This window comes from Hylobates moloch, unplaced genomic scaffold (genome assembly GCF_009828535.3).
Source record: "Hylobates moloch isolate HMO894 unplaced genomic scaffold, HMol_V3 SCAFFOLD_14, whole genome shotgun sequence".
Taxonomy (NCBI): Eukaryota; Metazoa; Chordata; class Mammalia; order Primates; family Hylobatidae; genus Hylobates; species Hylobates moloch.
The window spans coordinates 40,382,384-40,398,577 of NW_026652289.1; the positions used below are offsets into that span (position 1 = coordinate 40,382,384).

A 16,194-nucleotide genomic window follows, 5' to 3' on the forward strand; every position below is an offset into this window, starting at 1 on the left:
GATGCTGAAAGCAAAGTGGGGGTGAGCTGTTTGGAACTGGGATGAAGTAACCAAAGGGACTTTCTTTGGGCAAACCTGGAAGTAGGACAACAGGAAGCAGCTCTGCTTTCTAGTGCCCAAACACCTTCATACTCCCAGGCTAGTCTTCTGAGGCAAGGGCTCACATAAAGAGGAGTATACTGCAGGGCTTCATTGTCTTTCTCAAGCCCAGGAAGTAGATGTGGTAGGAGCACACAGTCCTGGGCTCCTGAAGGTATTCTATCATCCTACAGGAAAATTACTCCTGAATGGAACAGACCCCCAACACGTGGTCCTTCTCTTATTCTTCTGTGTGTGAACGTTCATGCGGTGCACAGGTCTACATCTACGTGTGCACACTTACACAAACATACATACAACCTATCTCTGCAGAGGTGTTTCTGCTTTGGGACTACAGTTACACTTTCTAAATTAATCATCTTTGGTTGAATTTCCTCCAAAGTCAGTACCAGGTAATTGTGCTGAGAAAGTCAACTGCTGAATGTCAACTGCCTTCTTCATAATTAACAAACTTTCCTCTTAGAAAAGAAGGGGAAACACCAAGAGTGGCAAAGAACACAGGTTTAAGAAGGTTGAAGGCACCAAAGATCAACACAGGATTCTTTCTGTGGTGTTTCACTTTACCCTAAACAAACAAAACAAAAGCAGTATGTTCTTGCCCTGTATGGCTGCATGTAAGTATGTTGTGGTAGACACATTACGTAGGAAAGAATACATCTTATAGGTCTTATATTAACTCAGGTGTATAATTAAACATGTAAAATAAGCTCAACTTCAAGAGGACATTTAGATATACACTTTTATGACGCAATAATCCTTGCCTTCTGAGGAATGCTAAATGGGATTAAATGAGTGGTACTAGTACCTGAGGAGAGGAGGGCTCCAGTAGCTTGGACAAACTGGTAAGAACAGTGACTAGCAGGAGGGCTTCTTTGCTATTAAAATCTTCCTCTTGGCTGCTAAGTAAATTCAACAAAGACCTCTGAGAAAGGAAGGCACACACAGCAAGCAATGTTAGCAGACACGTTCCTATCAGGAAGAAGAGGCATCTAGTCAAAGACTCCTAAGACTAGGACAGAAAGAATTCAAAGCTACCAAAATTCTAAGAGGATAAAATCTGAAAATAAACCTTGATTGAGCAGTAGCTTCCTAAGCTGTTTTTGACCATAAACCTCTCTGAGAATTCTCCTGAAAACTGGCTCTTTCCGTTCCAACCCCATGCTAAATGTAGATAAGGAACTACATACCCAGTTTCTGGTGGCTCACAGCTCCCTGGAGCCTATCCATTGATCTCAGGCTGAGACCAGGCACCAAACCCAGCATTCCTTATATACCTTCCTGTTACCTGGAATAACTATGTATTTGATTATTTGTCAGTGTCTTTCTACTATAATGTAAGCTCCACAAGGATAGGAATATTTTGCCTCTTTTATTCCCTGCTACATCCCCAGCACCTAGAATTGTTTCTGGCACATGGTAGGAACTTCAGAATTACTTGTTAAATAAAAAAGTCCTGTGATAGAACATCCTGATATTTTGACAACTATTGGTTAGAAACTAACAAGATTTATTGTCCAATGTTTACATAGTCTGTCAGACCAAGCCAAATTATACCACAGACTCAAAAACAAAAACACAGACTCTATACCTTGAAGATTCCTTTCTGTTTACATCAACTCAAACAGTGGTCCTTAGAGGTAATGAGTATTGCAGGTTGGGGTGGCTAAATACACATCCTCACTAGGGTCCTTTTAAATACATTATCTTCCATTCTGAGAGCTATGTCCTGTTGCTCTGACCCAGAAAAAATTCTTCTCCTACTTGGTCACTGTCTGCCCATTCTTACCAGCTGCCCCTGCTAACAGTTCTTTTGCAAAGCCTCTCAGGCCAGTACAGCAGCTTCGCAAGGCTTCTCACCTGAAATTGCCGGATCTGGAAAGCTGTTCTCTGAGTGACACTGATGTCTGCATCTTCTCTCTCTTCTCCTTCCTTATCTGTGACATCTAGGAATGGAAAAGAAACTCCTGTCTTCTTTGATATAAACTCATACTTTTTGGCCTTTTAATAGCTAAAATTTTTGAAAGCCAAAAAAAGTCTAAAGGCAGACTTAAATTTCTAAAATTTTGTGATTTCTTAATACTATATTCCATTTTCCAGCCACTCTTTGTAGTTGAATGTAATCCAGTAGGTGCCAATCCTGAATCCACTAGATGTCACTCCTCAGCAACATTAGGACTGTTCTCAAGTGTCTTCTGGTAGGTTAACAAATGGAATTAAGGGGTTAAGGAGAAACCTAAATCAAGCCTATTTATTGATGCTGCAATGCTCACCCAAAGCTCTGAGAAACTGCTGAATCTTGGGCTGATAGAACTGTTGCACAGCACTGAATATTTTCTGTAAACCCTCCAAGCACAGCAGTGAGATGCTCTTTCCTTTCTCTTTTTTTCCCGACTCTTCCACTGAAGTAGGAATTGAAGTGTATCTCCATAGCAAGACTCTGAAGCAGGGGAAAGTGGTATTGTTTTTAAAGACAGGTTCACCGAGATAAAATTACATACAGTAAAATTCTTACCCTGTAGGTGAACAGTTCTAGAAGTTTAAAAAAACTTACGTGGTTGTGTAATCTCCCCACAATCAAGGTATTTCTATCACTCTAAAAGTTCCCTTGTGCTCACTGATAGTCAATTCTCTCCTCCCATTTCCAAGCAACTACTGATCTAATTTCTGTCCCTATGGTTTTACTTTCTACAAAACATCATACAAAAATGGTTGTCATTCAGTATATAGCCTTCTGAGTCTGCCTTTAACACAGCAGATTCTATATTCATGAGGGATATTGCTATGCAGTTTTCTTGCAATAGTCTGGTTCTGGTTTGGTATCAGGGTAATGCTGACCTCATTAATTAAATGAGGTGGAATATGTTCTCTCCTATTTTCTGGAAGAATTTACACAGAACTTACATTACTTTTCCCTTAAATGTTTGGATGAATTTACCACTGAATAGACCTAGATCTGAAGTTTTGTAAAAAAAGTTTGAACCACAAATTCAATTTCTTTGAATAGAGATAAGATTACTAAGGTGTTTTTTTTGAGACAGAGTCTCACTCTGTTGCCCAGGCTGGAGTGCAGTGGGGTGATCTCACTGCAAACTTACACCTCCCGGATTCAAGTGGTCTTCCTGCCTCAGCTTCCCCAGTAGCTGGTACTACAAGTGCACACCACCACGCCCAGCTAATTTTTGCATTTTTTTAGTAGAGTTGGGGTTTCACCATGTTGGCCAGGCTGGTCTTGAACTGCTGACCTCAGCTGATCCACCTGCCTCAGCCTCCCAAAAGTGCTGGGATTACAGATGTGAGCTACCACGCCCGGCCAGGTTGCCTATTTTTTGTTGAGTGAGCTTTCAAGAAATCTGTCCATTAAACTTAAAGTTTACTGGCATAAAATCGTTAATATTCTATTATCTATTTTTTAGCATCTGTAGGATCAGTAGTGATGTCCCTTCTTCCTCAATTCTGCTATTTGTAATGTGTCTTCTCTTTTCCTGATTAGTCTGGCTAAAGTTCATTACATTTATTGATCTTCTCAAAGAACCAGCTTTCTTTTAATGTTTTCTATTTTAATTTTCTGCTTCTTCATAGTTGTGCTTTTGTCTATTTCCTTCCTTCTGATTACTTTCATTATAATCTGCTCTTCTTTTTCTATATTCTTAATGTGGAAGTTTATATGGGAGATTTGAGATTTTTAAATCACTAACTGCTTTAATTTCCTCAATAGTGCTTTGGCTGGATCATATGTTTTGACATGTTGTCTGTTTGTTTCCATTCTATTCAAGATGTTTTCTAATTTCCCTTACGACTTTTTGACTATGGGCTATTTAAAAGTGCAGTTAATTTCCAATATATGGGGATTATCTAGATATTTTTCTGTTACTGCTTTCTTCTTTAATTCTGTTTGGTCAGAGAATTTCTACTTTTTTAATTTGCTGAGTTTTTATGGCCCAAAATATGGCTCATCTTGGTGAATACACCATGTGCACATAAAAAGAATGTGTATTTTGAAGCTGCTGTGGAGTGTTCTTATAAGTGTCAATTAAATCAAGCTGGGTGACAGTGTTGTTCACTTCTTCTACCTCCTTCCAGCAGATTTTCTATCTACTGTTTTTTCTTGTTGTTTTCTGTTTTTTGACTACAGAGAGAGGGCTGATTACATTAATTAAGGATTTGTCTATTTTTCCTTCAGTTCCATCAGTTTTTGCTTTAAGTATTTTGAATCACTTAACCATTATGTAATATCCCTCTTTTTCCCCCCAATAATAGCCTAACATTTTATATATGACTAACAATCCATATCAAAGCAAGACTAGAAGCCCCGGGAACCCAAGAGTTCAAGGCCAGCCTGGGCAACACTGCAAACCCCATCTCTTTAAATGAAAACAAAAACAAAAACAAAAAAAACAAACAAAAAAACAAAAGCCACAGTGGCTCAGGCCTGTAATCCCAGCACTTTGGGAGGCTGAGATGGACGTGTCACTTGAGCCCAGGAGTTCAAGACCAGCCTGGACAATATGGTGAAATCCTATCTCTACAGAAAATTTAAAAAAAAAAGGGGGCCGGGTGCAGTGGCTCACACCTGTAAACCCAGCACTTTGGGAGGTCGGGGTGGTGGATCACTTGAGGTCAGGAGTTCTAGACGAGCCTGTCCAGCATGGTGAAACCCTGTCTCTACTAAAAATACAAAAATTAGCAGGGCATGGTGGTGCATGCCTGTAATCCCAGCTACTTGGGAGACTAAGGCAGGAGGATCACTTGAACCAGGGAGGCCAAGGTTGCAGTAAGCCAAGATCACACCACTGCACTCTAGCCTGGGTGACAGAGCAAGACCCTGTCTCCAAAAAAAAGTAGTAAATAAAAAAAATTAAAATTAAAAATTAAAAAGTAGTTGGGCACGGTGGCATGCACCTGTAGGCCCAGCTACTCAGAAAGCTGCAGTGGAAGGATTGCTTGAACCTGGGAGGAAAAGGTTGTAGTGAGCTGAGATTGCACCATGGCATTCCACCCTAGGCAATGGAGCGAGACTCTCTCAAAAAAAGCCAAAACAACAACAACAACAAAAAACAAAAGGGGGGGCGCCAGGGGAAGGCAAGACTAGAAAAAAGACCCTATGTCAATGACTGCACTTTTTTCACTCTTTTGAGACGGAGTTTTGCTCTTGTTCCCCAGGCTAGAGTGCAATGGCACAATCTAGGCTCACTGCAACCTCCGCCTCCCAGGTTCAAGCAATTCTCCTGCCTCAGCCTCCCGAGTAGCTGGTATTACAGGCATGTGCCACCATGCCAGGCTAATTTTTGTATTTTTAGTAGAGACAGGGTTTCTCCATGTTGGTCAGGCTGGTCTCGAACTCCCAACCTCAGGTAATCCAACTGCCTCGGCTTCCCAAAGTGCTGGGATTACAGGCGTGAGGTGCCGTGCCTGGCTTTTTTTTTTTTTTTTTTTTTTTGGGGAGTCTTGCCCTGTCACCCAGGCTAGAATGCAGTGGTATGAACTCAGCTCACTGCGACCTCCACCTCCCGGTTCAAGTGATTCTCTTGCCTCAGCTTCCTGAATAGCTGGGATTACAGGTGCTGCCACGACGCCTGGCTAATTTTTTATATTCTTTCACTCTTAAAATATGTCCAACCTGAAATTACCTTCATCCTCCGTTCCCAGTTTGTTCTCTTGGAGACACCACAGCCAAGTGGAATAAGTTTCTAAGGGGTGGGAGTGGCTTACCGAGTTATGTCACAGAGGTTCTGAAAGATCTTGTCTGGGTTTTGGCCATCAGGGCCACTCACATGCCCTGTTTCCTTTAGCTGCTGTACTTTCTGCAGAGCTACATTCACTGCATAGCGCATAAACTCATTGCTGGACCTGAGAACAGAAAGGCTTTCTTGGTGGCTTTGGATACTATCCCTAGAGAGAGAGAGAAAGAAAAAGAAAGATTCCCTTACTGCTATTGGTATACGGAATTAAGCTTTCTAGAAATTGTTCAGAACAGCAGCACCCAACAGAGCTTGCCAGTAAGCTCCGACTGGCAGACTCTCTAGGCAGCCCAAGCTATAGTCACTGCTATGGCTGCCCTTTTATAATCGTTATTCTTAGTGGTTCCTCATTTTCTCTCCCTCCCCAAATCCTTTACTTTGATAAAATTTAAATGTCAGTCTTAGTCTGGTTTTTTTTTTTTTGTCCCTTTGTATTTTTAATTCAGTCACCCCCCTACCTTTTTATTTATTTATTTATTTATTTATTTGAGGCAGAATTTTGTTCTTGTTGCCCAGGCTGGAGTACAATGGTGTGATCTCAGCTCACTGCAACCTCTGCCTCCTGGGTTCAAGTGAGTTTCCTGCCTCAGCCTCCCAAGTAGCCGGGACCACCATGCCCGGCTAATTTTGTATTTTTAGTAGAGATGAGGTCTCACCATATCGGTCATGGCTGGTCTTGAACTTTTGACCTCAAGTGATCCACCCACCTCAGTCTACCAAAGTACTGGGATTACAGGAGTGAGACACCATCCCTGGCACCCCCTACCTTTTTAAATCTGTTATCTTGTACAAGCTACTTATATAGACTTTCTTAAAACACCGTTGGAATTCATCCCTATCTTTTCATTTATTAGCCCACTGTTTCTCATTTTTCCTTTAATAATTCAAGGTACCTATTTAAAGTACCTACCTAGGATTGTCCAGCTTTCAAGAAAAATAAAACCTCCTGACTTATTTCTTACTGTAAACAATCCAAACGAGGTGAAACAAGTGAGCCTAGGTAGGTATATGATCCTCACGGAGTGGCTGTCTTTAAGCACTCCAGTAGAACCTTACCTGAAAAGAGCAGTGAGAAGACTGGACACAAATTTCATGGACAAAAGACTATCATTTGTCTTGTTGGCCATTTTAGTTTTGCCTTTACCAGCTTTTTCATTAAGGATGTCAGAGAGTTTTTTGTAACACATAAATAAGCTCAGAATGTCCTCAAACCTATTCTTACTGTAAAAAACAAAAAAGAGACTGCTAAGGACAAACATCAGAATATTGTGGTTTACTTTAATAAAGAAATCACAATGCTGCTTTAAATGTCACAGTTTAGACATAACATTATAAATGAATAGAACTTCGTTAATATAATACTCCCAGGTCACAGCACTCTATCTGGGTTTTGTTTCCCCTGGTGTGACCTCGGCTCATCGCAACCTCTGCCTCCCAGGCTCAAGTGATTCCCCTGCCTCAGCCTCCCGAGTAGCTGGGACTACAGGTCCCAGCCACTACCACCTGGCTAATTTTTACATTATTAGTAGAGATGGGGTTTCACCATGTTGGCCAGGCTGGTCTTGAACTCGACCTCAAGTGATACACCCAGCTTGGCCTCCCAAAGTTCTGGGATTACAGGTGTGAGCCACTGCACCTGGCCTCCCCTCCCTTATTTATACCAGTCCCTGCAGAGTATTAAAGTCCAATACTACCACCAATCAAAATTTCCATGTTAAAATTAGGAGTTCCTGAATTCAGGGTCTGGGAAATTCTGAGTAAGTGAAACCCTGCTGGAAGGCTTTCATTTTATAGGCCTGGTAAGCATATACTTCAGTGCTCTCTAGTGGAAAGAACACAGTTTAGTCTTAGACCAGGTGCTCATTTAAGAGATAGTGTCATAGTCTGTGGTCTGTTTACTGCCTAGAATATTGCTACAGTAAAAATATATAAATAAAATGGAGAATTCATCAAATTACAAGTGGAGTTATAGCAATACCTTACCTGAAACTACTTATGGAGAAATTATATTCTATTAAAACCTCACAAACTCCCATCACAAGAAAAGCACAGATATTATTTTTTATGCCAATACTGGTGCTCTGAGAAAAATCTGCTGATTTATCCTAAAACACACAAGATAAAAATTAATAAGCTACTAAAGAACTCCATCATTCAATACAGCTGAGGACTTAGCAATTACCAGTTCAAAGTCTTCCAGCTCACTCTTAATCATTCTATTAGTAATGGACTCCAATATATCATCTAGGTCTTCGTAGAATGCCTCTTTCTCCTCCTCTTCCTCCTCTCCCTGCTGTAAGGGTATCACTGTATTCTTATACCAGGCCAAACAATGCTGAATACAACACAGCAGATAATCCTGTAGGAGAAAATAAGTAAATTAAATACTCTTGAGTGTTGATGGATAACCTATAAAGTTGTTCATAACCAGCAAATAATTCTTATCTATAAGGCTAAAGAAAATAATTAGTGTTACAAATTAAGTCCATCTAAATTAACAAAATTGGGAAAATTAACTGAACAGCAGCATCCTTTTCTAATGCTTCCCCCCGAAAACTGGCCTAAGTGGCTGACACCTAAAAATGCAACATTAGATGTGCTATCTCTGGTCTGATCAATAACCCTGGAGCTAGGTGGTGAAGTTAAATCTTCTCTAGTTCATTTGAGTCCCAGAGGCTATTCTAAAGATAGAGGTTTATGTTGAGGGAATCTTTAGGAGACCAACACAGCATCTTAGATCTAGGCTGAGGACATCTCATGTCACAGAAGGCACAAAAATGAAGGCAAGATAATGACAACTGAAAGACTTCCTCCTTTCTTCTACCATGAGTTATAGGTCACTTGGGGTGGGAGTTTCCATTTTTATCCTCTTCGATGTCCTTGTGAGGCTAGATAAGAACAGAAAGTCAACCAGGCCTAGCTCCTCTGAAGGTTCAACAGTGCCAATCCTAGTTCAGCCTAAATCATATACTTCCTCTAGACTAATGAAGCAGGTCCCCTAGGTTCATCTGTTCCTAGGTGACATCATCCCTCTCCCCATTCTAAAGTACATTTATTTAGTGAATGTAATCAAAGATTCATAAATGAGATAAAATATTCTCTGGGGGAAGTGATGGAAGCCTTGATTTAGTAAAGGGCTAACATGGAGATAACTTACCAACAGATCCAAAATGATAATGGTTCAGAAATGATAAGCAGGGAAGACTTAAAAGTAAACATTCATAGGAAGAGAATTTCACAGCGAAAGGTATCTCTTTGCAGAGTTCAACCCTATCCTTAATAATAAAAATAATGGTTGAAGGAAGAATAAAAGTCTCACCAGTGGTTCTTGTAGAGAGATCTTATCTCCTTGGGTCAGAATACAAGCTTCTAATTTCAGAGGAGGCAGCAGATCAGATTTTGGCTCATAGAACTGTTTTAACTGTGTATAGCAAGAAAAAAAAGACATCTTGGCTCATACATGCTTTTTACTTTTTTGTCAGGTGAAAGGTATCTTTAATGTCTAATGCCTTCTAACACACGTTTCCCAACTGTTCAAAGAACAATGCAGCCAAGTTTTTATTGCTTTGGCTCACCCACATCCTGTGCTCTTGCTTTGGATATTGTACAGATTAGGATCATCTTTCCTATTCCAATTCCTTCTATTCCTAAACTTGTAACGTGCAATCAACATTTTCAGTTAACTTGGAGGTTAAAAATATAGGATCCAGAGTCAGACTGGCTGAGTCGAAGATCCCAGTACCACTACTTATTACTGGTTTTTATAAAAGTATCTGTACCTTGATTCCTCATCTTAAAAATGAGGATATTATTAATATTCATTGTATAAGGATTAAATATGACAATACATGTAAAGTACTTTAAACAGTATTTGGCATATAAGAGAGCCAAAAAAATATGAGTTATTATTTTTCTTCTTTTAACTTTTGGAGTCTGCAGAATTTTACTGGCCTGCATATTAACCTGAGTCAGAAAGCGCTATTCTATGCCTTCAAACATGATTTTCTATTTTTGTTAAATGTGTGAATGTAGATGTGTTGATTACAGTTTGAAAGATACAATATAGCTAACAGAATATAAATTTTATATAGGATCAAGCCCAAGGCCAGATGAAAAGCTTTTGATGGATAGTATGGGAACTTCCAATAATTTCACACATTTGAGACCTTAATTTCAAATGAAACGTCATAACTATCACAAAGCAATGGCATTGAGAGAGAGCAAACAAAATGATAGACTAGGGGTCTAAGGGCACCCTACTGGTAGAGAGTCTCCATATGAATTCTTCTAGTCTTGAAGATTAAAAGAACCTAATCTTCTAATTTAAAAATTTGTTAACTGAAAAGTGCAGAAAGGGATGTAAAAGACATCCATGTATCCATTACCCAGATTTAAGAAATAATATTTTGCTATATTTGTTTTGGATTTCTTTTTTCTTTCAGAAATATAACATAATGGATATAGCTGCAATGGTCCTTATATAAATGGTTCTTCAAAATGTCCTTCTGACTTAGGATACAGACTGTTAATTCACAAGGATAACTGCTAGATGATGGTATTATGGCAGACAGGTAAGTGGTGACCAAGATAAGACAACCCAGAACAGCATCACATACCCACAGCATGTTCACAAAGTACCAATGTACTAGTTGGGAATTATTTTATATTTTGAAACGTCTAAAAACCATCAATTGTCTCTCAATCCTTGATTGTCTGTTTTCCATATATCCATAAAAATGTATTTTACCTGTGAGAGCAGAGTTTGCATGACTGAATTAGCCAGCTGAGAGTTCCTTCGAAGAACATCATAAAACCCCTTAGAGGAATCAAAGAGAAGAAATAAGCGCTTTAACAGAGATACTAGTGATTTGGACAATCATAACTTAAAAATAACACTTTCTTTATCCTCTTCGCAGTTCTTTCCTATCAAGACCATATTTGATGGTCCTAAATGCCCTGATATAAATGACTGTATTTTTTTCCCACCCAAAATGTCCTAGTCTTAGTTAAGAACTGCTCAGAGTAAAATCCTGGGGAGGCCAGGTGCAGTAAGTCACACCTGTAATCCCAGCACTGTGGGAGGCTGAGACAGGCAGATCACTTGAGGCCAAGAGTTCGAGACCAGCCTGGCCAACACAGCAAAACCCTGTCTCTACTAAAAAATACAAAAATTAGCCAGGTGTGGTGGCACATGCCTGTAATCCCAGCTACTTGGGAGGCTGAGGTATGAAGGTTGCAGTGAGCTGAGATCACATCAGTGCACTCCAGCCTGGGCAATAGAGTGAAACTCTGCCTCAAAAAAAAAAAAAAAAAAAAAAAAAATCCTGGGGAGAACTTTCTTTCTGGAACCTGGAAAAGAGGTTATACAGCTCATCTGTGAGTAAAAGCAAATGAGAATTGATCAACAAATTTTTTTTTGTTTAAAGAAAAGAAACAGGCCAGACACGGTGGCTCATGCCTGTAATCCCAGCACTTTGGAAGGCCAAGGCAGGAGGGATCACCTGAGATCAGGAGGTCGAGACCAGCCTGGTCAACATGGTGAAACCCCATCTCTACTAAAAATATAAAAATTAGCCAGGCATGGTGATGCACGCCTGTGATCCCAGCTACTTGGGAGGCTGAGGCAGGAGAATCGCTTGAACCAGGGATGGGGAGGTTGCGGTGAGCTGAGACCCGAGATCGCATCACTACATTCCAGTCTGGGCAACAGAGTGAGACTGTCAGAAAGGAAAGGAAAAAGGAAAAAGGGGAAAGGGGAAAGGAACGAACCAAAGGAAAATTAATCCTAACAGGAACTAAAATATTTTATGAATGTGTAATAATAATAAAAAGACACTTTGTCTTGGCACAAAAATCTACAGGCAAAATTTTAAAATGGCATACAGAGATACACAGTACACATAAAGGAGGCAATGATGTCTGAACAAATGGTTAGCTTGGGGCAAAAGCTCCTCATATATATTATACAAATTCAGGATGAATTAAGTAGCTAAACGTCAAAAACAAATGCATAAAAAAAAAACCTCAAAGAAAATGTTAGTGAATATTCACTGGAAGGATTTGGACTTTCTACAGATAAAATAATAAAGATGGCCCAGGCATGGTAGCTTATGCCTTTAATCCCAGCACTTTGGAAGACTGAGGCAGGAGGATCGCTTGAAGCCAGGGCATTTGAGACCATCCTGGGCAACAAAGTGAGACCCTGTCTCTACAAAAGATTAAAAAAAAAAACAGAAAAATTAGCTGGGTGCAGTGGCTCGTGCCTATGGTCCCAACTGTTTGGGGATGGGGCTGAGGCAAGAGGATTATTTGAGCCTAGGAGCTGCAGGCTGCAGTGAGTGAGACTGCACCAGTGCACTCCAGCCTGGATAACAGAGCAAGACTCTGTCTCTTAAAAAAAAAAAGTAATAGAAGACATCTCAGAGGAAGAAAATCAATAGATTTAGTAACCAAAAATTATTATTTCTGTAAGTCTAAAAGGATCATATTAAAAAAAAAAAGCAAATGGCAATCTGGCATACACTTGTAACAAATATGACAAGTTATATCACTACATAAGGTATTTTCATATACCAATGATATACTAAGACTGATGAATAAATGAACAGCAATATTCTAATAGGTTTAAGTCTATGATCCACTTCATGTTAATTTTTTTTTACTTTAGAGCTAAATAAGGGTGAAGATTTTTTTGGGGGGGGAGGGGCATATCAAGGACTGCACAAGAGTTAACACATGAAGTCTAAGACTGCCTATCCTTAGTGCACCTTTGCCAGCTGGTGGCTGAGAATTTAGCTGGTAAACAGTTACTTACACTGACACAAAGCTCACCCTAAAGAAGAGTGGCTCACTGTGCCTTAACTATTTAAACAATGTGGTTTATACAGAATATGGGCATACCTAATTTTATTGCAAGTTGCTTGATTGCACTTCGCAGATATTACTTTTACAAATTAAAGGTTTGTGGCAACCCTACATCAAGCAAGTCTGTCAGTACCATTTTTCCAAAAGCATGTGCTCACTGCATGTCTCTGTGTCACATTTTGGTAATTCTCACAATATTTCAAACTTTCTCATTATTATTGTATGTGTTACAGGGATCTATGATAAATGATCTTTGACATTACTGTTGCAATTGGTTTGAAGAGTCACAAATTGTGTCTATATAAGATAGTGAACTTAATTGATAAATGCTGTGTATGTTCTGACTGTTCCACTGACTGGGCCATCATCTCATCTCTCCGCCTCTCCTCAGGCCTCTCTATTCCCTGAGATAAAACAATATTGAAATTAGGTCAATTAATAACCCCTACAATGACCTATAAGTATTCAAGTGAAAGGAAGAGTCGCACATCTCTCACTTTAAATCAAAAGCTAGAAATGACCAAGTTTAGTAAGAAAGGCATGTCACAAGCTGAGGCAAGTCAAAAGCTAGGCTTCTTGCACCGAAGAGCCAAGTTGTGAATGCAAAGAAATGCTCTTAAAGGAAATTTAAAGTGCTATTCCAGTGAACATATGAATGATTAGAAAGCAAAACAGCCTTACTGCTGATGTGGAGAAAGTTTTAGTGGTCTGGATAAAAGACCAAGCCAGCCACAACATTCCCTTAAGTCAAAGCCTAATCCAGAGCAAGGACCAAACTCTTCAATTCTATAAAGCCTGAAAGAGATGAGGAAGCTGCCGAAGAAAAGTTGAAGCGAGCAGACGTTGGTTCATGAGGTTTAAGGAAAGAAGCCATCTCCATAACATTAAAGTGCAAGGGGCTGGGCGCGGTGGCTCACGCCTGTAATCCCAGCACTTTAGGAGGCTGAGGTGGGCAGATCACGAGGTCAAGAGATTGAGACCATCCTGGCCAACATGGTGAAACCCAGTCTCTACTAAAAATACAAAAATTAGCTGGGTGTGGTGGTGTGAGCCTATAGTCCCAGCTACTGGGGAGGCTGAGGCAGGAGAATCGCTTGAACCTGGGAGGTGGAGGTTGCAGTGAGCCAAGATCGCGCCACTGCACTCCAGCCTTGTGACAGAGTGAGACTCAAAAAAAAAAAAAAAAAAAAAAAAAAAGTGCAAGGTGAAGCAGCAAATGCTGATGGAGAAGCTGAGGCAGATTATCCAGAAGATATAGCTAACGTAATTGATCGAGGTGGTTATATTAAACAACAGATTTTCAATGTAGATGAAATAGCCTTATATTGGAAGAAGACTTTATCTGGGACTTTCCTAGCTAGGGAGGAGAAGTCAATGCCTGGCTTCAAAGGACAGGCTGACTGTCTTGTTAGGGGTTAATGTAGCTGCTGACTTTAAGTTGAAGTCAATGCTCATTTACTATTCCAAAAATCCTAGGGCCCTTAAGAATTATGCTACATCTACTCTGCCTGTGCTCTATAATTGGAAAAGCAAAGCCTGCATGATAACACACCTGTTTATAGCATGGTTTGCTGAATATTTTAAGCCCACTGTTGAGACCTACTGCTCAGAAAAAAAAAAAAAGATTCCTCAAAATATTACTGCTCATTGATAGTGTACCTAGGCATCTAAGAGCTCTGATGGAAAGGTACAGAAAGATGAATGTTGTTTTCATATATGCTACCACAATATCCTCTGGGTGAGTTATATGCTAATCACAAGTCAGTAGTTGTATTTCTCTTAGCTGTACTGTCATAATAACTAGTGATTTAATCAGACGTTCAGTAAACTGTTGAAAACTCAGTGCAAAAAGAAAAAGAAGTTGCTTTTATAAAAACTAAGTTAGGCCGGGCATGGTGGCTCACGCCTGTAATCCCAACACTTTGGGATGCCAACACAGATGGATCACTTGAGGCCAGGAGTACAAGACCAGCCTGGCCAACATGGTGAAATCCCATCTCTACTAAAAATACAAAAATCAGCTGGGCATGGTGGTGCACAGCTGTAATCCCGGGTACTTGGGAGGCTGAGATGCAGGAGAACTGCTTGAACCCACGAGATAGAGGATAGAGGCTGCAGTGAACCGAGATTGTGCCACTGCACTCCAGCCTGGGTGACAGAGCGAGACTCTGTCTCAAAGGAAAAAAAACTAAGTTAAATGTTTGGAAAGTCAGTCTCTCAAACCAATTTCTGATAAATTAGAGGTAACACAATTGTAAAAAGAGAAAAAACTGAAGCTATCTAAAAGATTTTTGTACTAAACTGTATCTGAAGTAGCTTAAAGTTTTTATACCACTTTAGGTAAACACAAATTTGAAACTATAGGCAATAAATTAAGGGTATGGGTTTGTATGAGAGACAGGAAGTAAACTTGTAATCAATAACAAAGCAAAAAAAAGGACTTAGTCCTAAGACTGGCAAATTTATAGTATATTTAAATATTTCAAATTAAAATAAAATATTTAAGGTCTATCAACTGTGTTTTATGATTCCCCACCTTAAAAAATTTTTTTTGAGAGACAGGGTCTCACTCTGTTGCCTGGGTTGGAGTGCAGTGGTGTGATGATAGCTTACTGCAGCCTCGCTGCTGGGATCCTCCTGCCTCAGCCTCCTGAGTAGCTGGGACCATGGGCGCATGCCACCACACCCAGCTAATGTTTTTTATTTTCTTATTTTTTGTAAAGACAGAGTCTTGCTTGATCCTCCTGCCTTGGCCTCACAAGGTGTTGGGATTACAGGTGTGAGCCACTGTGCCCTGCCTTAAACAACTTTTTGACCAAACATCACTAGCTACTGGTGCTGACTAAATCAAATAAGAGCATAGCTACTGTACTTTCATAATCAGGAAAAAAATTACTAAAATAAAAATTATTAGTTGGGGGTTTGCTACATTCCTTCCATTCTACTGACTTACCTCATAAAGCATGAGTCGAACATCAGCTTGCTGGCTTAAGCATCTCCTCAAACTATCCATGATCTCAAGGCAAAAAGTTTCATTGGCGACAGAATTGTAATGGCTGTGAACATCCACATGAACCTGAAAGGAAGACAGACCAATTCATGTCTATCTTACCAAAGCAGTTTCCAATAAGGAGCTAAACGAGCCTATGTTCTTGGTCAAAAAAACTTAACCTTTCTCCACATGCCAAACCCCAGGGGTGAGACACACAGTATAATCATTACCATGAGGTAATAAGTGTCACTCTTATACTGGTTTGGAATAAGAGAATTTTTAAGCATTTTAACAAAATTAACTGTTCCTATTCCTTAAGGTTTCCTTGACAATATCAATTGCTTAGGAAGGTACACTGCTTATTTCAAGCCACTAGAATCCAGTAGTAATAATATACATAATTTTATTTAAAAGGTCTAAGACTTCTTCAATAGCTAGAAGAATCTCACTCTTCCACAAATTCTAGAAAGGTTTAGGAGGAAGACAGTCTTTTGTTTAGAA

The 16,194-nt window shown here is 39.8% G+C and overlaps 1 protein-coding gene across 7 annotated transcripts in view; it reads right to left on the bottom strand.

Moving 5' to 3' along the window:
* Positions 1-16,194, bottom strand: part of FANCI (FA complementation group I) — a 116,666-nt gene that overhangs the window by 14,373 nt on the left and 86,099 nt on the right. For all 7 annotated transcript variants that reach the window (XM_058427110.1, XM_058427111.1, XM_058427112.1 and 4 more), the window contains 10 exons: positions 15,655-15,777; positions 10,585-10,653; positions 9,157-9,258; positions 8,020-8,196; positions 7,821-7,942; positions 6,894-7,058; positions 5,809-5,988; positions 2,370-2,536; positions 1,957-2,042; positions 905-1,021 (listed from right to left, as the gene is read on the bottom strand). In XM_058427110.1, the coding sequence (XP_058283093.1) occupies positions 905-1,021; positions 1,957-2,042; positions 2,370-2,536; positions 5,809-5,988; positions 6,894-7,058; positions 7,821-7,942; positions 8,020-8,196; positions 9,157-9,258; positions 10,585-10,653; positions 15,655-15,777 (1,308 nt within the window). The remainder of the gene's footprint in view (positions 1-904; positions 1,022-1,956; positions 2,043-2,369; positions 2,537-5,808; positions 5,989-6,893; positions 7,059-7,820; positions 7,943-8,019; positions 8,197-9,156; positions 9,259-10,584; positions 10,654-15,654; positions 15,778-16,194) is intronic.